Here is a 22,166-nt window from a genome sequence, read left to right as displayed (position 1 = left end):
AGCCTTACTAGTCAGAAGGAGAACCACAATTATCGGACGGGGGATCGAGCCTCCGCTACTCGTCTCGCTGAATGGCTTCCACGAGTGAACCAGCTCTGCTATTGACCGGTCTAACATAAACTTCGTGTTTGTTAAAGAGTTTTTTCAACTTCGTTTCCTCTTCACATGCATGAAGTTTGGTCAGGACATTAATATGGCTGATTGTAAGCTCCCTTTTCAAGTTTTATTACTTGTTCTTCTTATGATTGGTTAATGGGGTCTAAAACTTATCGACCACACGAGGGTCATTCAAGGTTGTATTTAACCCGTACACTACCAGTCATGGCCCTTAATCTTTACAATACTTCAACAAGAATTAAATTCTATGTATATATACAGAGAGAGAGATAAACCTCTCTATGGTGGTATTGTTGTGTGTATGATAACGTTAACTGACCCTTGTTGGATATAGTATTTACTGGCATACAGTAACTATATTTGTATGCTACATTTATATCCTTTATTTGATAGTTTTTATTTTATTTATAGGCACAGTAACAATATCATAGAGTTAATAGTTAGTCAAACACGAATAAACTGGAAGAGTGTGAGTGTGTTCATATTAATTTTTGCATCGAGGCTGCAGAAAAAACTGCGGGTTTTTTTTTTTCGTCATTTATCTTGCAGTTTGTACCCATCGTTATGGCTGTGTCGGTAGCACAGTCTCCAGTCTCGTCTGGGAGGTCAGAGGGTCAAATCCCTTACGGAGGATCGAGCCTCCAGGGGTTCGTGCAGTCTCATTCTGTTTCATAAATCCCAATCTCCCTCTCTCTGTCTCCCTCCTCCTAGACTTATCAGTCCCTTTCTCTCTCCTCTGTCATTTCCTCTCCCCTAAAATTGATTATAATCATGACTATAATTTTTAAAGGGGTGGACCAGTAAGCCATCTGAAGGCCTCGGTCAGATGACCAAAAGCTCGTACGGGGGGTCATCATATGACTAACACTTGTCCTATTTCCTGACAAACCTTACCTAATCTAACGTCTCCTCTATCCCATAAGTTTTACTAATGGGTGGATTTCTGGTAAAGACCTGGGGAAGGGATCTTTCTGTTGTCTTTCCCATTACTCACCTCCTACCGAAGGCCAGCACGAGGATGACGGTGACATTGCCGACCAGGCTGAGCACTGCAGCCAGGGAATACACAAAGATGAGGAACACCTGTACGTCTGCAGACACTGCTTCTAGGCTCGGGAACACCGGTGACAGGTCCAGGTCCAACTTCAGTAAAGTCAGGTTGACCTTGCTGCGACCTGAGTATTCCAAGTACTCGTCCACGGCCTCGCCATTCTCCGCAAGACCTAGGGCGGTCCTGGCGGAGTCGTTCAGGACTGATGCCGAGGGATCCAAGGAAGCGTTCGCCGTGTCCATGGCTTCCCCGCCGGCGGTGTTGAGTGCTGGTACCTGCTGCTTCAGCGACTGTGGGAGAAGAAAATCGTATTTGTTCCTAATTTTGGGTCTTACTGTGGCTCCGGGTGAGTATATGCACCCGGCTGTGGTGCCAAGTGAGTGTATGCGCCCAGCTGTGGCGCCAGGTGAGTGTATACGCCCAACTGTGGCGCAAGTAAGTGTATACACCCATCAGTGGCGCCGGGTAAGTATATGCAACCGGCTATGGCGCCGGGTGCACACACTCATCTCCCTTGTCGGAGTTCATAGGTTCGAACCTAATGCATTCCAGATTCAGTAGTTGTTAAGAGCATTTACCCAGCTTGATCTTGATTCCCTTTCATGCTGGCACAAATGATATTCAAATCCCCTCGTGGGCTTCTCTTGATAAATAAGACTCACGTCCAACAACCTACCTATCTTTATTCATCAACTTCTCAGCCCTGAATACTATTAGCCTAATTAGTGTAATGAGAAGCGTCTTGACACCAGTGAAGGACTCTCGATCTAAAGAATGGAGCTATCCTCTACTGGATCGAATCCGATGACATCCCATTCCCCAAGGCGCTGTATGCCCCCCATACGGCTTAAGCGCTCTCCCCATGACATAAACTTGAATAATATCCTACAATCTTGAGGACACAAGCAGAAACCTTGCATATACACTCGCCTATTATTTTACATGGATAATTTATTTGTTGATGTAAACAGAGACGTATATTTTGAAAGAAGTTCTAAACCCTTATTCTAATGAGAGACAATCAGAAGAGAGACAAAAATGGAATCAAATATTTTTTTTTTTTTTTTTTTTTGGGAAAATGCCAGCTGCAGTGACTTGTATAATTACAAGAGGATTAAATCGGATTACGGCAACATGTTGGGTGATTAGCAATTAATTATACATGATCTTCATCTAATTGGCGAAGTTAAGGAAGGTTTTCTCATGCGAATGACCCTGGAACAATGCTGCTGCTGCTGCTGCTGCTGCTGCTGCTGCTGCTGCTGCTGCCTTAATGAGGCTCATACATGCCTGTGTGATGAACGGCCGCGGCGCCACTGTCAAGGATGTAATACGTTTACGAAGACAAGTGAGCACCTTTCGTTCCCAGGACCAAAAGGTGTTCTAATAAATATGTCCTAGTCTTTATTCACGTGTCTTTCTATACCAATTTGTCTTTATATATTACCAATGTTTATATTAAGGATGTAATTACTGGTGACATGGACGTTTGGCCCTTTACCGATTCGGCCCAGGAGGTTTCGGCCAAGTATTTTGAGGAGGGTGGGCATTTCGGCCGGGTTAGGATGTTGGTTAGGTATGAATGGAAAGGTATGAATATAAATTTCAATATAAATACATCTAGGTATAAATATAAACATTTAACCCTGCCAGAATATCAGGCGGAATCGTCCCTGGGCGAAACGTGCGCACAAGTGTGCCCTTGCGCGTCCTTAAACAGGATACCACCGTAAAAAACGAGACAGGATATTATGTCCTAGAGCCCTGCATGCATGTGTATGCAAGATACTTATCCTTACAAAAATATAATCATGATGACGTGTTTTAGGTGAGGCTCTGCGTGCAATATTACGCTCTTAAAGACCTCTTGATTCCTCGAAACACTGAGTGGGACGTCATCACTTGAGAGCTCATTGGTCACAAGTGAGGAGTTAATTTTAATCAGTTCTTGGTATCTTTTCGTCCTCGGCAAGACCGAGTGTCCGGCTCAACACTCGTGTAGAATAGGGCATTAATGTCTTGGTGTTTGATAAGAACTTTGATGTTTTGAGCTGGAGTGAAGACCTTGACGCCTGGGAAGTCTGGATGAAAGAATTTATATATATATATATATATATATATATATATATATATATATATATATATATATATATATATATATATATATATATATATATATATATATATATATATATATATATATATATATATATATATATATATATTAGTTTATTAACACATCGGCCGTTTTCTACCAAGGCAGGGTGGCCCAAAAAGGAAAAACTTTCACCATCATTCACTCCATCACTGTCTTGCCTGAGGCGTGCTTACACTTTAGTTATAAATCTGCAACATCAACACCACTCCATCAGAGTGCAGGAACTGTACCTCCCATCTCCAGGACTCAAGTCCGGCCAGCCGGTTTTCCTGAATCCCTTCATAAATATTACCCTCCGCACACTCCAACAGCACGTCAAGTCTTAAAACCATATGTCTCCATTCGCTCCTGTCAAACACGCTCACGCATGCTTGCTGGAAGTCCAAGCCACATGCGCACAAAACCTCCTTTACCCCCCTCCCTCCAACCTTTCCTAGGCCGACCTCTACCACACCTTCCCTCCACTGCAGATTTATACAATCACGAAGTCATTCTATTTTGTTCCATCCTCTCTCTCTCTCTCTCTCTCTCTCTCTCTCTCTCTCTCTCTCTCTCTCTCTCTCTCTCTCTCTCTCTCTCTCTCTCTCTCTCTTTCCAAATACTCTGTTCTTCTTGCAACACTTCTGCTTTATAAAAACTTCTCATAAGCTACCTTTTTCTCTTTTATCACACCCTTTATTTCATCATTCCACCAATCACTCCTCTTTCCTCCTGCACCCACCCTCCTATAGCCACAAACTTCTTCCCAACATTCTAATACTACATTTTTAAAACTATCCCAACCCTCTTCAACCTCCCCCCACTACTCATACTTGCACCAGCCAACCTTTCTGCCAATAGTTGCTTTTATCTCACATTAACTTCCTCCTCCCTTAGTTTATACACCATCACCTTTCTCTTACTTGTTGTTGCCATTTTCCTTTTGTCCCATCTACTTCTTACTCTAACTGTAGCTACAACTAAATAATGATCCGATATATCCGTTCTCTCTCTCTCTCTCTCTCTCTCTCTCTCTCTCTCTCTCTCTCTCTCTCTCTCTCTCTCTCTCTCTCTCTCTCTCTCTCTCTCTCTCTCTCTCTCTCTCTCTCTGTATATATATATAATAATATATATATATATATATATATATATATATATATATATATATATATATATATATATATATATATATATCACACGCACACGCACACACGCACATACACACATACACACACACACACACACACACACACACATACACACACACACACACACACACACACACACACACACACACACACACAAACACACACACACACTCACGCTACAAGTGCCTTTGAAAATGGTAACTAACACACTAAAACAGTGCACAATGGACACACAAAAAACAGGAGCACACGAGCAACGAAGCAAAACAAGGAGTGGGCGAGGAGCACCAACACCAGAGTTCACGAGTTCATTAAGAACACCAATAAGTGCTGGACCAGTGGAAAGGCAGCAAGCAGTGAGAGAAGTCAACAACAACCTGGCTGGATGTTTTGATTCTCTCACCTTGAGAAGATCGAAGCCCTTCGAGTAGGACCCCGCAGAGACGTTGGAGGTCAGCAGGGTGAACAGTAGGTCGAGAAAGATTGGTGCGTGGTCTGGAGACACAAGGAGAGGCATTCTACCACCCCTGCTGTTTGCTGGTTGACCATCCTGACTCCTGGCCTCCCTCATGGGACTTCTGATGACTAGATTCTTTCTCAGGGTTTCGAGGCTTTAACGCATCGGGTAACGAACGTCTCAGGAGCTCAGACATTTTCCGGATCGCTGGTAGTCTTCGACGGCTTAGAAAACACTTTCTTGTGTAGCTATTGCGTGTCTCGCGCTTAGTGCACCGAGGATTGACCGACCACCATTCCTTGCACTGAAAACAGCAAGTGGGCTTAGCACTTCACACAAATGTTACACTATATGTATACATATATATATATATATATAACGATCTTTTTCCCTTATTCTTTCGTGACGGCTGATGGATTTTGTGTGTTACCCGTTAGTCCTAAAATGAACTTCTGACCATTAACGGCATCCTACATTTAAGAGAACGTGTGACCATTTTGGCATCTTGTTTCAATTGGTCCTCACGCCACAACTAGCTTTCTCTAGATGTTATGAGCCTCTTGTCGCAGCCTATGACCTCTCGGTGACCTATGGTTACCTTCACTAACTGGCAGCCTTCTGGAGACCTTTGATGGCGTTCTCAAGACAGTGATAATCTAAACTGATTCATAGTATCATCTTTCATACTCAGTAACATTGCTGTGACAGATATCTTCAGATATGCATGGATAACCCTCCTGGCTTCATTTAATTAATATCATGTTGCCGGTTTCTTGCAGATATCTCTTGCAACGTGTGATTCTCTTGATCTCACTGAATATCTTCAGCTTCCACTCTTTCAACCTCTGAATAACTTCGAACGCTGAATGGTGAACTTGTCCTGCAGGAAATCCTATCGACCTCCTTCAGTCTCAGTATACTTGTGGAAACTGGCATTGATCTGATAACAGCCTCGATGAGACAAGATGTCAAGGACGTCTCCTGCCTTCCGCGTCCTCCATTGTCACCTGAAAGATAAATAAACACATTCAGATGCTTTATTGATATAAAATAATATTTTAATGTAATCACGTTAGAACGTTCAATCCGCGGACGAAACATGCGGAAAAAATCTAAAACTAGATGAAACAGAGAGCAACGTTCGGGGCCTTGACTGCAAGATTAACCATCACTAGTTACGCAGTTGACCCACAATTCCGCGAAGAAACTTGGGCCGGTGGTTCGATCTATTGTGGACCATGATGAAGAGTTTCCTGGGACTTGTTAATGGACCAGGTTAGATATGAATTATTCCAGCCACGGTACTGTGGCTTATTAAGTGTGAATTACTCCAGCTGGAGCGGCACAGTATTGTGGGTTACATGTGAATTGTTCCAGCCCTGGTAATTTGGGATAATGTAACTTGATCCAACCTCGGCATTGTAGTTCAAATGGGAGTTGTTTCAGCATGGGTACTGTGAATTAGATGTGAATTGTTCCAGCCGTGACAATGTGGATTACATGTGAATTGTTCCAAGGTATTGTTATCTAGATGTCAGTTGTTCCAACCACTGTATTGTGGTTGTGGTTTATATTTGAATTGTTCCGGTCTAGGTATTGTGATTTAGACGTGAATTTTCCCAGTCTCTGTATTGTGGGTTATATGTGAGTTGTTCCAGCCAAGGTTTTGTGACTTATTCTTCAACTGTCTGACTGGATGACTCTGTGGACAGACACAATTATGTAAAACAAGTCTTTAATGGCACAACGTTTCGCTCTAAGTAGAGGTTTGTCTAGTTAAAAAAAATAAGTTCCATTTAGAGAGAAACGTTGTCCAAATAAAGGCTTGTTTAACATACATGTGTATCTGTCCACAGACTTGTCTGCTAGATTCTTCACTGTGTCAACGAAGTTACATTGTAGAAGTATGAAACTTCAGTTTAACTTCATGGAAAACCGAACAGAGAGAAAGAGAGAGAGAGAGAGAGAGAGAGAGAGAGAGAGAGAGAGAGAGAGAGAGAGAGAGAAACAATATTAGCCGATTAGTGTATTTACATGGAAAACAGGAAATAACAAGGAACCTCGCCGTATAAAGGCTGTTCACAGCAGTTATACAAGCTGCTGCTGCTGCTGCTGCTGCTGCTGCTGCTGCTGCTGCTGCTGCTGCTGCTGCTGCTGCTGCTGCTGCTGCTGCTGCTGCTGCTCTCACCGTCACTCTGACATTATATACTCAGTACAGAAGGACAGTCTAATAAGCCAGAAGGCTCTCTTCACTCCCTCCCTCCACTCCACTCCTTCCATACTTGTTACTTCCAATGAAATGTGATTAAACATTTACGTTGTCGTGTTGGAAGATGCCCACGGAAATTTAATATCAAAATCGAATGGCAGATTTAATATTATGAGTGAGCCAGACATTTTTACCCGTGTTTCACGGCATATTAAGACTGAGAGTCCAATATCAAGATGTGAATTGAAAATAAAATTCAGCATTTTGAATCTGAACACCTGTCGAAGACGTAAGATGAATAGTTTATAAAGAATCTGAACACCTGTCGAAGACGTAAGATCAATAATTTATAAAGAATCTGAACACCTGTCGAAGACGTAAGATCAATAATTTATAAAGAATCTGAACACCTGTCGAAGACGTAAGATCAATAATTTATAAAGAATCTGAACACCTGTCGAAGACGTAAGATCAATAATTTATAAAGAATCTGAACACCTGTCGAAGACGTAAGATCAATAATTTATAAAGAATCTGAACACCTGTCGAAGACGTAAGATCAATAATTTATAAAGAATCTGAACACCTGTCGAAGACGTAAGATCAATAATTTATAAAGAATCTGAACACCTGTCGAAGACGTAAGATCAATAATTTATAAAGAATCTGAACACCTGTCGAAGACGTAAGATCAATAATTTATAAAGAATCTGAACACCTGTCGGAGACGTAAGATCAATAATTTATAAAGAATCTGAACACCTGTCGAAGACGTAAGATCAATAATTTATAAAGAATCTGAACACCTGTCGAAGACGTAAGATCAATAATTTATAAAGAATCTGAACACCTGTCGAAGACGTAAGATCAATAATTTATAAAGAATCTGAACACCTGTCGAAGACGTAAGATCAATAATTTATAAAGAATCTGAACACCTGTCGAAGACGTAAGATCAATAATTTATAAAGAATCTGAACACCTGTCGAAGACGTAAGATCAATAGTTTATAAAGATAGTTTATATAATAGCAAAACAAAGCCAGATTTCATTTATAAATATTATTATCAATAAACATTCAAATATAAGTTCCATTAATAAAGTGTAAACACAAAAGACGGTGCAAATTCCTTAAGAAATTATAATGCTGAGACAAACATTTTCCAGATAAGAAAGTAATATAGTCAGGAGGAGGAAAATGTTAATTTGGGAAGCAATTAAAAAAAAATATTGCAGTATTAAAAAAAAATTATTTTTATTATCAAATAGAAATATTCCATCGACTGTTTTGTAAATCAAAAATAAAATCCGACTTAATGTTACCTCTATTGTTGTTACTACTGCTACTATTAGTAATAACAGCAAGTACTACTACTAGTAGTAACATCAAATACTACTACTACTACAAGTAGTAGTGGAAGTAGTAACAGCAACTATCACTACTACTAGTAGCAATAACAGCAACTACTACTACTACAACTACTACTACTAGAAGTAGTAGTAGTAACAGCAACTAATACTACTACTAATAGTTGTAGTAGTAAAAGCAACTGCTACTACTAGTGTTAATAACAGCAACTACTACTACTAGTAATAACAGCAACTACTACTACTAGTAATAACAACAACTACTACTACTAGTAATAACAGCAACTACTACTACTAGTAATAACAGCAACTACTACTACTAGTAATAACAGCAACTACTACTACTAGTAATAACAGCAACTACTAATACTACTACTAGTAATAACAGCAACTACTACTACTACTACTAGTAATAACAGCAACTACTACTACTAGTAATAACAACAGCTACTACTACTAGTAATAACAGCAACTACTACTACTAGTAATAACAGCAACTACTACTACTAGTAATAACAGCAACTACTACTACTAGTAATAACAGCAACTACTACTACTAGTAATAACAGCAACTGCTACTACTTGTAGTAGTAGTAGTACCAGTATCATTTTTACTATTACAACTGCTACTGCTACTTGTCCTAGTATTACTTTTATCACTACCACTATTATCACTACAACAACAACAACAACTACTACTACTACTACTATTGTTGTTGTTGTTGCTGCAACTTCAATAATCACAATTTTTTGCTAAGTTAAATGCTTGAAACAAATAAAATAAATCCAGTGTATACATCCTGTAAACTACTACATACATCCTGCAAACTACTACATACATCCTGTAAACTGCTACATACATCCTGTAAACTACTACATACATCCTGCAAACTACTACATACATCCTGTAAACTGCTACATACATCCTGTAAACTACTACATACATCCTGCAAACTACTACATACATCCTGTAAACTACTACATATATCCTGTAAACTGCTACATACATCCTGTAAACTACTACATATATCCTGTAAACTACTACATATATCCTGTAAACTACTACATATATCCTGTAAACTGCTACATACATCCTGTAAACTACTACATATATCCTGTAAACTACTACATACATCCTGCAAACTACTACATACATCCTGTAAACTGCTACATACATCCTGTAAACTACTACATATATCCTGTAAACTGCTACATACATCCTGTAAACTACTACATATATCCTGTAAACTGCTACATACATCCTGTAAACTACTACATATATCCTGTAAACTACTACATACCTCCTGTAAACTACTACATATATCCTGTAAACTACTACATATATCCTGTAAACTACTACATATATCCTGTAAACTACTACATACGTCCTGTAAACTACTACATATATCCTGTAAACTACTACATATATCCTGTAAACTACTACATACGTCCTGTAAACTACTACATATATCCTGTAAACTACTACATACGTCCTGTAAACTACTACATATATCCTGTAAACTACTACATACGTCCTGTAAACTACTACATATATCCTGTAAACTACTACATATATCCTGTAAACTACTACATATATCCTGTAAACTACTACATACATCCTGTAAACTACTACATATATCCTGTAAACTACTACATACATCCTGTAAACTACTACATACATCCTGTAAACTACTACATACATCCTGTAAACTACTACATACATCCTGTAAACTACTACATACATCCTGTAAACTACTACATATATCCTGTAAACTGCTACATACATCCTGTAAACTACTACATATATCCTGTAAACTACTACATACATCCTGTAAACTACTACATATATCCTGTAAACTACTACATATATCCTGTAAACTACTACATATATCCTGTAAACTACTACATACATCCTGTAAACTACTACATACGTCCTGTAAACTACTACATATATCCTGTAAACTACTACATATATCCTGTAAACTACTACATATATCCTGTAAACTACTACATACATCCTGTAAACTACTACATACATCCTGTAAACTACTACATATATCCTGTAAACTACTACATATATCCTGTAAACTACTACATATATCCTGTAAACTACTACATACATCCTGTAAACTACTACATACGTCCTGTAAACTACTACATACATCCTGTAAACTACTACATACATCCTGTAAACTACTACATATATCCTGTAAACTACTACATATATCCTGTAAACTGCTACATACATCCTGTAAACTACTACATACATCCTGTAAACTGCTACATACATCCTGTAAACTACTACATATATCCTGTAAACTACTACATATATCCTGTAAACTACTACATATATCCTGTAAACTACTACATACATCCTGTAAACTACTACATATATCCTGTAAACTACTACATACATCCTGTAAACTACTACATACATCCTGTAAAATACTACATATATCCTGTAAACTACTACATACATCCTGTAAACTACTACATATATCCTGTAAACTACTACATATATCCTGTAAACTACTACATATATCCTGTAAACTACTACATATATCCTGTAAACTACTACATATATCCTGTAAACTACTACATATATCCTGTAAACTACTACATACATCCTGTAAACTACTACATATATCCTGTAAACTACTACATACATCCTGTAAACTACTACATATATCCTGTAAACTACTACATATATCCTGTAAACTACTACATATATCCTGTAAACTACTACATATATCCTGTAAACTACTACATATATCCTGTAAACTACTACATATATCCTGTAAACTACTACATATATCCTGTAAACTACTACATACATCCTGTAAACTGCTACATACATCCTGTAAAATACCACATTCATCCTGTATACTACAACATTCATCCTGTATACTACTACATGAATCTAGTATATTACTACATACATCCTTTATACTACTACATACATCCTGTATACTACTACATACATCCTTTATACTACTACATTCATCCTGTATACTACAACATTTATCCTGTATACTACCACATTCATCCTGTATACTACTACATACATCCTGTAAACTACTACATACATCTAGTATACTACTACATACATCCTGTATACTACTACATACATCCTGTAAACTACTACATACATCTAGTATACTACTACATACATCCTGTATACTACTACATACATCCTGTAAACTACTACATACATCTAGTATACTACTACATACATCCTGTATACTACTACATACATCCTGTATGACACTACATACCTAAAACATCTTTCAGTACAACTCAGCCGCACACAGCGCTATAAATAGCGGTGTTGGCTGCGGCAATTAATTAAGGTAACTACGTGAACCCCTCAAGGAAGGTTCCTTGATGTTGGTGAGGGGCTCTTGATTTAGGGAATTGGATCGGTGCTCCAGTTCCCCGAATTAAGCCTGAATGCCTTCCACATCCCCCCCCAGGCGCTGTATAATCCTCCGGGTTTAGCGCTTCCCCCTTGATTATAATAATAATAATAATAACTACGTGAAACTGGCTTCCAGGAGGAACTTAAATAGGGGGAAGGTATCTGCGGAAACTGCAGTGCATTGATTGGCATGTATATATTCATACTTATTTGTGGTTGCTGGGATCGAGTCTCAGCTCCTGGCCTTGCTTCTTAATGTACCATTACCGGGTTCATTCCCTCCCTGCCTGAGAGCTCTTTCGTAAATGTTCCAAAAGCTGTGTAAGAAATCTGTGTCATCATCCCAAGTCTGACCCCCCTCTCAGGCTGAAGACATACTTTCTGACATCTCTTAGCTTCGAGCTCTACCTTCTGGTACCTATTATACCCTCTGAAAAACTTCCTCCCTCTATTTCCTATCAAGCCCTTAGAATATTTTGTATGTCGTTATTATATCCATGGTTCCTCTATCCTCCTCTAATGTTTTCATCTGTAACTCTTTTAGCCTTTCCTCATAGGTCGTTCCCTTTACCTCCTAGACTAACTCCGTTGCGAAATCTCTTCACTTTCTCCAGGTTTTCCATATATCTAATCAGGTATGAGCTCTAAAGTGGTGCTACATACTCAAAGTTGGACCTGACATGTATTTCAGTGGGTCGTGAAGGATTTTTTGTTGCGATTCCTGAGAGCTACAGTAGTCTTAAATACGCCAAACAAGCGTTCACTGTTGATATCCTCGGTGGTATGCTCACCCCTAGCTTTACCTTAAGTAAGGTTTCGAGCTACTGTCCTTCGAATATACTTGATTTCTTTCCCATTCCTAAATTTTCTTACCCTTGCATATGTACTCACCTATAAGTGGTTGCAGGGGGTCGATTCATAGCTCCTGGCCCCACCTCTTCGCTGGTCGATGCTAGGTTACTCTCTCCCCTCTCCTAGAGCCTTATCATACCTCTTCTTAAAGCTATGTAAGGAACTTTCGTCCACGACTTCACTCTCCGGATTTTTATACTTCCTAACAACTCTAAGGCTAAAGAAGTACTTCCTAACATCCCTGTGACTCATCCGGTGTTTCAACCTCCAGTTGTGGTCCCTTCTTCCCATTTGTGAAATATTCGAGTCCTGTCCATCTTGCCTATTCTTCTCAGTATTTTATACGTCGTTATCATATCCCCCCTATCCGTCATTCCTTCCCTTCCCTGTATGTGTGGGTGTGTGTGTAGGGCCACATAGTGAAGAACCATACACAAAAACTAACAACCCTGGCTTTGTTCTCTCTGTTCAGGTGTTCGTTCATGAATTTAACACAGAACGTTTGACGCGCGATCCATGGAATTCTGACTCTAGCTTTTTTCATTTTCCTGAGAGGAGAGCAAATTGGTGCAAAGTGATTTAGGTGTTCTTAAGTGTAGACGTTTGTCAGGGTACTGAGGGAATAGATTGCCGAAAGGAATAAGAGGGAGAGAGATTGCAACAGCAATTTTGTGACAGATTCCAACAGATGACGAGGCCGTTTGTACTCACCTAATTGTAGTTGCAGGGGTCGAGACTCAGCTCCTGGCCCCGCCTCTTCACTGAACGCTACTAGGTCCTCTCTCTCCCTGCTCCATGAGCTTTATCATACCTCGTCTTAAAGCTATGTATGGTTCCTGCCTCCACTACATCGCTCGCCAGATTGTTCCACTTCCTGACCACTCTATGACTAAAGAACTGCTTCCTAACATCCCTGTGACTCATCTGAGTCTTCAACTTCCAAGAGTGACCCCTTGTTTCTGTGTCCCATCTCTGGAACATCTTTTCTCTGTCCACCTTGTCTATTCCACGCAGTATTTTGTATGTAGTTATCATATCTCCCCTATCCCTCCTGTCCTCCAGTGTCGTCAGGCCGATTTCGTTCAACCTTTCTTCATAGGAGATTCCCCTTAGCTCTGGAACTAACCTTGTCGCAAACCTTTGCACTTTCTCTAATTTCTTAACGTGCTTGACCCGGTGCGGGTTCCAGACTGGTGTTGCATACTCCAGTATGGGCCTGACGTACACAGTGTACAGTGTCTTGAACGATTCCTTACTTAGGTATCGGAATGCTAATCTCAGGTTTGCCAGGCGCCCATATGCTGCAACAGTTATCTGGTTGATGTGTGCTTCCGGAGACATGTTCGGTGTTATAATCACACCAAGATCTTTCTCCTTGAGCGAGGTTTGCAGTCTTTGGCCACCTAGCCTATACTCCTTCTGCGGTCTTCTTTGCCCTTCTCCGATCTTCATGACTTTGAATTTGGCAGGGTTGAATTCAAGAAGCCAGTTGCTGGACCACGTGTCCAACCTGTCCAGGTCTCTTTGATGGTCTGCCTGATCCTCATTTTATTTAATTCTCCTCATTAACTTCACATCATCTGCGAACAGGGACACCTCTGAGTCTATCCCTTCCATCATGTCATTCACATATACCAAAAATAGCACTGATCCTAGGACCGACCCCTGTGGGACCCCGCTGGTCACAGGTGCCCACTGTGATACCTCATCACGTACCATGACTCGTAGTTGCCTCCCTGTCAGGTATTCTCTAATCCATTGAAGTGCCCTTCCCGTTATACGCGCCTAATCCTCTAGTTTCTGCACTAATCTCTTGTGAGGAACTGTGTCGAAAGCCTTCTTGCAGTCCAAGAAGATGCAATCAACCCACCCCTCTCTCTCTCGGATCTTACTACTGTTACTTTATCATAAAACTCCAGAAGGTTTGTGACACAGGATTTGCCTTCCATGAAATCGTGCTGGTTGTCATTAATACTTTTGTTCCGTTACAGGTACTCCAACACTCTCCTGATAATCTTCTTCATGACTTTGCATACTATACACGTCAGTGGCACAGGTCTGTAGTTTGGCGCCTCTTTTCTTGTGTGTGTACTCACCTAGTTCTCACCTAGTTGAGGTTGCGGGGGTCGAGTCCGTGCTCCTGGCCCCGCCTCTTCACTGATCGCTACTAGGTCACTCCCTCTGAACCGTGAGCTTTATCATACCTCTGCTATGTGTGTGTGTGTGTGTGTGTGTGTGTGTGTGTGTGTGTGTGAGAGAGAGAGAGAGAGAGAGAGCATGGGAGTGCATTAGAGAGGCAGTCAGCAGGAAGCCCCACGATTCATATCGAAGATATAAGCTGAGGATTCGCTGCGGTGCAGCTTCTTCTAAACACTCGAGTACCTGGACAGCTGAGGTTATGACAGTATAGCAGAAGACTCTCTCAGCACCTTCCAGCCATCGGGCCTAATTTCCAGTTAAAAAAATGGTGAAACGATTCCATAATACAAAAAACTGAATGGATACATAATATGAAAGGTGGAACAATACAAAAATCAAAGTTAAGACACTTGTGCAACATCTGGTTATCTTTACTGTAGACGTTTCGCCATCCAGTGGCTTTATCAATACAGATTCTTGGACATAATCAGAAAACAGAAGAGCTATATACAAAAGATGAGGTAATCAGTCCCTCAGCCTTGGAGTTGGTGTTTACAGCACCGTGGTTGTAGAGATTCTGAAGCACAGATAAGGAGACTGGCGCTTATATAGGCGTCAGTGAATAGGGACGTGTAGCAGACGAGGGCATAGTCACTGGTAGGCGGGATTCCCCAGTGGAAGTAGGTCCTACCCAAATTGATGGGTTAGTTGTAGAAGCCGTGAAGAAGGTCATGTAGGTCTGTGCTTCAGAATCTCTACACCCATGGTGTTGTAAACACCACCTCCAAGGCTGAGGGACTGATTACCTCATCTTTTGTATATAGTTCTTCTGTTTTCTAATTATGTCCAAGAATCTGTATTGATAAAGCCATTGGATGGCGAAACGTCTACAATAAAGATAACCAGATGTTGCACAAGTGTCTTAACTTTCATCTTATCGATATTGTATACCTGTCTTACACAATACAAAAATAACTCGTACATAGGAGAGAAACTTACGGTCCAAGTCAGACCGAAACGTCGTCGTAAGCTTCTCTCTTATTATGAACACAAGCGTAGTCTAGTGGCCTGCACACCTGGCTGTAGCACTATAATCAAAGTAGGAACGAGCAAAAAGGCAGCTCAGTAAATACTACGTGCGGGCTATATACGTATTGTTCCAGTCACGGTACTGTGCCTTTTGTTCTTTATGAAAGGCGGAAGTAGAGTTTAATATCTCTTGTTCAGACTTCTACAATCACAACCTCAACATCTACCACACATCTACCACACATCCTATTCTCCACATATCTATCCGTCCTGATGGAGATCGTGAACTAAAGTCAGGATTCCCTTTAGAGTTTTCGCTTCGGTGGGATACGATCGGTATGCTGAAAAAAATACAAAAGTGCTTTTCCAGCTGACTCTTAAACGAGAGATTCGTTATCCGGCTTCCAGTTTAAGTGGCAAGTCTATTCCTAACGTTCTGCCTGTCAGACTGTGCTTCTCGAAGAGGAACTGACGGAGGGACACATCCCGTAATTTATCACACTGAAGGCTAGGTGAAGAAAGTACAAAAAAATAATGACTTGATAAATCTGTAACAGGGCGAAACGTTGTCCCAATGAAAATAAAATTCAAAAACGTCTTATTCTTCAATTTTTCGCCAATACGCCATGTGGAGACATGAAACAGTGGTTTAGAAAGACACATGAGCTAACGTCAGGACATATTTATTAGAAAAACGTTTCGGACCTTGGACCTTGATCATGGTCCCAGGACCGAAACGTTTTCCTTATAAATATATTCTAGTGTTTGCTTAGGTGTCTTTCTAAACCACTCTGTCGGTATCTATTACCGAGGTTTAAATCACGAAATAGTGTAGATATAATGTAAAATAAAAACCTACTGAAACCTACTGGGGTTAGTTTGGCAAGACAAGATAATACGGTGCAGCACCGTTATAAATTCTCATCGCATTTGGGGAAACTATTGTCCAAGACGTCTTCCTGATCTTCTACAACCAGTCCTCCTCCTAAATCGCTCCTCCATCTCTCACCTAGGATTTTAAACACATTTTTCGATATGCGCATTTCAAGCGTATATCGAAAATGTTCTTTGCCAAAGTGATATATTGACGTTGATTAAGGGAAAGAGGAGCTACAGACTGTGTACATTAAACCATTGATGTTGGTATTCTACAGCTGGATGCTTCAGCGTGTAGATGCGGAGTTACTCCCAGCAGCGCTGAAGGATGCTCCAGACACTGTCTACAGAGAAGCCTTTTTTACCACCTACTTGATTGATCAAATACTCGATAAATTTCAGTCCTGGACGGAACGTTGTAATAAAGATTTCACTTTGTAATGGAAAAATTTTCTGGTGGGCTTTATTTTGATTTTCTTCGGTACATCTCGCTTGCCAGCGCCATCTGTACGTCTGAGATAGGCGTGTTCAATCTGATTCTTGTCCATTTAGGCTTACTTTCTCTTTTTCGACATTTTCCTCTGTAGCCAGGAGACCCCTTCAACTTTCACTTCTCCCTCAGAGCTGTTCCTGTCCACCCTCTAGGGCTGTCTGATCTCCCAGACGTGCTGGTGCTGTCAGCTGTGACTGGGTGACTGTTTAACATACTACCCAGTGGAGAAGCAGCTCTGACTTGATTATCTGCCCTCCGGATATGCTCATCCTCTGCTGCATCTAATACGTATTCATGAGGAATAGCCTCTCTTTCCTCACATCCTAATTCAGGATTTATCGAGAGTGGCAGCGTTACAGTTGAACAGACCAACTAGTCTATCACATCTGCTCTCTAAAGCAGTGAACGGCACTGCTGCTGCCTCTGTATACATCAGTCGTGCCTCCTTCAACAACTGTTGGCTTGTTACCACAATACTCGCATCCCTACTCTACTGGATTGTCCACCTGCCCATTACTCCTATACCAATTCCGTGTTTTTTATCAGTATTGATGCGTGACTATCTGTGTAACTATTATATAGAATAAGGTAGCACTGCTGATGTATCCAGTTGTTAAAAAGGACATTGCAAACTTCATGTTTAATGTCACTACACGATGACTCGCTCTCCGTCAGTGTACACTGAGTGTACCTGGAAGTGTTTCGTTCATTTCCTGCGTGTATCCCAGCTTGGCACCACCAGTGATTGAGAAGGCTTATGCCAAGGAAAAAACAACAATTGTGTTGGTAAAGCTTCGATTTGACCTGTCCCCTTGCTAACCTTCCCTTCCTGAAAACTCTTGCTCCCTTTGGAATTCTCTTGGCTCTTTTGTTCTACATGGAAACCATTGTTCACCCTGGAAACCGTTGTTCTCCATGGAAACCATTGTTCACCCTGGAAACCGTTGTTCTCCATGGAAACCATTGTTCACCCTGGAAATCATTGTTCACCCTGGAAATCCTTGTGTCCTCTAGACATATTTGTCCCATTACAAAACTTTGTCCTCTGGCTTCTCTGAAAATCCTTGTATGATACAGAGATTTGAGATATGGGAGGTGATCATGTTTGATCCTAGGGGAAGGCAGCTTCAATTCCTTGAATAAAGCGCCTTTTACTGACCTCAAAAAAAAAAACATCCATCCTTTTAGGTTTCACACCGGAGAAGAGGCTGCCACACTGTGATAAGGAAGAGAGAGAGAGAGAGAGAGAGAGAGAGAGAGAGAGAGAGAGAGAGAGAGAGAGAGAGAGAGAGAGAGAGAGAGAGAGAGAGAGAGAGAGACGAGAGAGGAACTGGAAGGAAGAGAGTTTAAGAGAAATGAGAACTAGGAAAATGAGAGACAGAAATTTTTTTCAACTCTGTGGATGGGATGTTCAGATTAGGTCAAAATATTACCTCAGGGAGTGAAGCGGCCGGTCATATTAACGTTAGGAGGTGAGGGCGGCAGGTACAGGTCAAGTCAGGTCAGGTCAGGTCAGGTCAAACAAAAGAAATAAAAAAAATACTTACATATTTTTAATATATTTTAATATTTTAAATATATTTTTAAAAGTAATTATTTGTTACTTTTATTAGTTTAGATGTTCCATAGCTCCAGTTTTCTGTATAACGTCAATGTTGGGAAGTACTCACATGTGCGAGCAACTCCTCTCAACATTGAAACTCACGAGAAGTGAATTAAGAAACCTTCTGACTGATACCCATTTAGACGACATCTTACATCTGGTCTCTTCCAGCCTCTCACCTAATACTGAGAGACTGTCGAGCGACAGACAAAACACCGAGTGTTTTGTTTGCTGTTAGATAGAGACAGGTGAGGATGGGTTCAATACCAGTGTCTCAAAATAACTGTTATGTTCAGTAGACACAATATTGCTTCATTAAATATTTAAATATATGTCAGAGTATAGTATGTATTATCATTGCCTGTATTAGCTATAACGATAAGTGTGCCCATCATCCGCTCACAGACATGGACCCTGGCCATGGACCCTGGCCATGGACACTGGCCAGGGATCCTGGTCCTTGGGCAAAACAAGGTTGCCGACCCCTGCCTTAAGTTATGTGTGGAAACCAGGTTATTGGGTTTTCCTCCTTCCAGGTGTGTGACCTCACAACTCAGGCACTCTTGGTAATATTAACTCATAAATACATAAACACTAAATTAACATAGGAAGTGTTGAACACAGGAAGAAATTAATGCTGGATTAACTCAGGAAAATTTTAACACAGGAAGGAATTAATTCAGGATTACCACAGGGATTTATTATTATTATTATTATTATTATTATTATTATTATTATTATTATTATTATTATTATTATTATTATTATTATTATTATGAGCTCTAACCCCGTATGGATTATACAGCGCCTGTGAGGGGCATGGAATGCACTCAGGCTCAATTCAGAAAATTGGAGCACAGATCCAGTTCCCTAGATCAAGAACCCCTCACCAGCATCAATGAATCTCCCTTGAGGGGGCAGGAAGGAATTAACAAAATAAAAAGGAATGATTAAAAAAAATTACTAGTTTGGGATAAATTTATTTTTTAGGATAAGCAAAGAACTGGAGAAGATGCAATTCCGATGCAAGAGATACACCGAGGGACATCCTCGGTCGGGTCGGGAGAGACTCCTAGAGATAAGGAAAGCAACGAGGTGACGTAGATGGAAGATAAACGAGACATGATTTACTGGAATGGTAGGAGAACCTGTGTTTATTTTCAGTGTGGTAGAAGACTATAATGAGCTCCAACATGATGTGGTGCAAGACAGTTACATAGACTGTTTTGTGAGTAAATATTCAGTCCCTCCTAATTCAAGTCAGCATATCAATGCAGCTGTCACAGCCACAGCATATCACTGTGGCCGTCACAATCACAGCATATCACTGTGGCTATCACAGTCACAGAATATCACTGTGACTGTCACATTCACATTATATCACTGTGGCTGCCACAGTTACAGCATATCGTTGTGACTGTTAGCAAGGGTTATACATTGTAGTGATTCTCTGACTGTATGATTTAGGGCTTAGTTTTGATTATAATAATAATAATCTGACTGATAGAGTGAGCTTAGTGGATCCTCATTTTATATTTGCGCTTATATCAATATAACCACCTACGTAAGGTTTAATTTACTGACATTGTTTTTTTTTATTAGTAGATGACAATGCAATAAAACCAAAATATGTTGAAAACAGCATGTGAGAAATCAGCTTAGAATTTAGAAGAAAGAATCGAAATATTATAAGGTATAGTTGCAGAAGCAAGCAAGAGAAGGGACGAGTAGCTAAGGCTTAGTTGCCATGTAAACATGAATCAGAGAGTACACAGATACTCCAACACCTGCCCAGCTGGCCAGGCCTCGTCCTCCAAATCCAATCAGTGGCTAGCTGATAGTCAGCTCCCTGTACAAACACCTCACTATTCAGGCAATTCTAGGCAGCATATCCTTCTCCTCCTCCTCTTGATTAGCCAGCATTATTAACAGATGAACCTGGAGAAGGAAATGTGCACTTTTCTTTGCAAAAATATTCCATCAAAAACATTTCCTTTTGCAAATTATGCTACGTATTGTGTGGGAGAAGTTGGACGGGGTACAAGTGAAGAACAGTGATTTGAATGTCAAGGGAGACCTGAGTGAATCTACATCTGATAGTTTATTAGTTGGAATTCTGCTGCTCGTTCTGTGGAAGTGGAACGTTTGCGTGTAGCTATTAATGAATTAAAATAAATTATTTGAACACGGCACAACCGTGACGGTCTGTGAAAGTATTCAAAGGAATCCAAACACTGTGGTGAAGTTGTTGATGTGAAAAACTGAGTTATAATGTTTAGCAATGTAACGTAATCAAGATTTTACATCACTGTGCTAAAGACGAACATAAACTATTGGAAAACTTGTTACATGAAATTAAAGAAGCATGGGATCTTGGAGTTGTTATCGAAAGACCAAGTTAGCAGTAGCCAGTCGTGATGTGCTCTGTGTAGTACGTCAATCTTCGGTTATTTGCGGACCTAATGAAGCCAGGAACTTGTGTGGGCGGGTTTTTAGGTCTGTTTTTAAGAAAGTACTGATTTAGAGTTAGTCATTTTCTCCTCTATCATTACACTAAGTAAATTAGACACCTGAAGGATACTTGAAGGATGGTTTAGAGGGTCAATACCTCACGCGGCTAAGTCCCAGACCAGGTCTCCTGGTGAATCAAGGCCTGAGTAACCAGGCTGTTACTCCTGGCCGCATGCACAGTAACGTAGAAACCATTGCCCCTCTGTCCAGGAAGTGATTTAAGAAACCTGTCTAGTTTCCTCTTGACAGCCAAAAGTTTGTTGTCAGTTCCCCTTTGTTAAAATCAACATTTTGTAATGCACCTGTTAACCGCTACTTCAATATATAATCCAGCTTTAGTTTTCAAATTACATAAAAAACGTGAATATAGAGAGGAGACGGGATACAGAAGGGGTAACAATGCACTTATCTTTATTAAAAGAAATCATAAAAAGATTCCAAACACTGCAGCAACCTCTGTGTCTTCCGTCATGTTCTCTTCCCTCCCGTTGCTCTCGTGCAGGAAATCTCTACCTCCTTTTCATTATCTAGAGTGAACACCTTGAAATATTTTCTTAATCTCCTTTTATCTTTACATCTGATAGTTCACCGTTGTCACTCTTGACAAAGTCATTTGCTCCCCACACTTTCCTAATCACTTTCTGAACTGTTTCTAATTCTCAAAAAGAATTAGTAACTCATTCTCATAATTTCAAACCTCTGCTGAACACTATTACTAATGTATTCTACTGAATTCTTAAACCTAGACCAGTTCTCCT

The 22,166-nt window shown here is 40.2% G+C and overlaps 1 protein-coding gene across 1 annotated transcript in view; it reads right to left on the bottom strand.

The window, feature by feature from the left end:
- The window catches only part of LOC138853179 (prolactin-releasing peptide receptor-like), a 134,201-nt gene that overhangs the window by 639 nt on the left and 111,396 nt on the right, over window positions 1-22,166 (bottom strand). The window contains exons 2-3 of the mRNA XM_070088480.1: window positions 4,857-5,917; window positions 1,112-1,458 (exon numbers count right to left, since the gene is read on the bottom strand). Coding sequence (XP_069944581.1) covers window positions 1,112-1,458; window positions 4,857-5,024 — 515 coding nt within the window. The 5' untranslated portion in view covers window positions 5,025-5,917. The remainder of the gene's footprint in view (window positions 1-1,111; window positions 1,459-4,856; window positions 5,918-22,166) is intronic.

Source organism: Cherax quadricarinatus, chromosome 24 (assembly GCF_038502225.1).
Source record: "Cherax quadricarinatus isolate ZL_2023a chromosome 24, ASM3850222v1, whole genome shotgun sequence".
Lineage (NCBI taxonomy): Eukaryota > Metazoa > Arthropoda > Malacostraca > Decapoda > Parastacidae > Cherax > Cherax quadricarinatus.
Note: the sequence above shows the minus strand (reverse complement) of the source record. Positions and strands in the feature narration are given on the sequence as shown.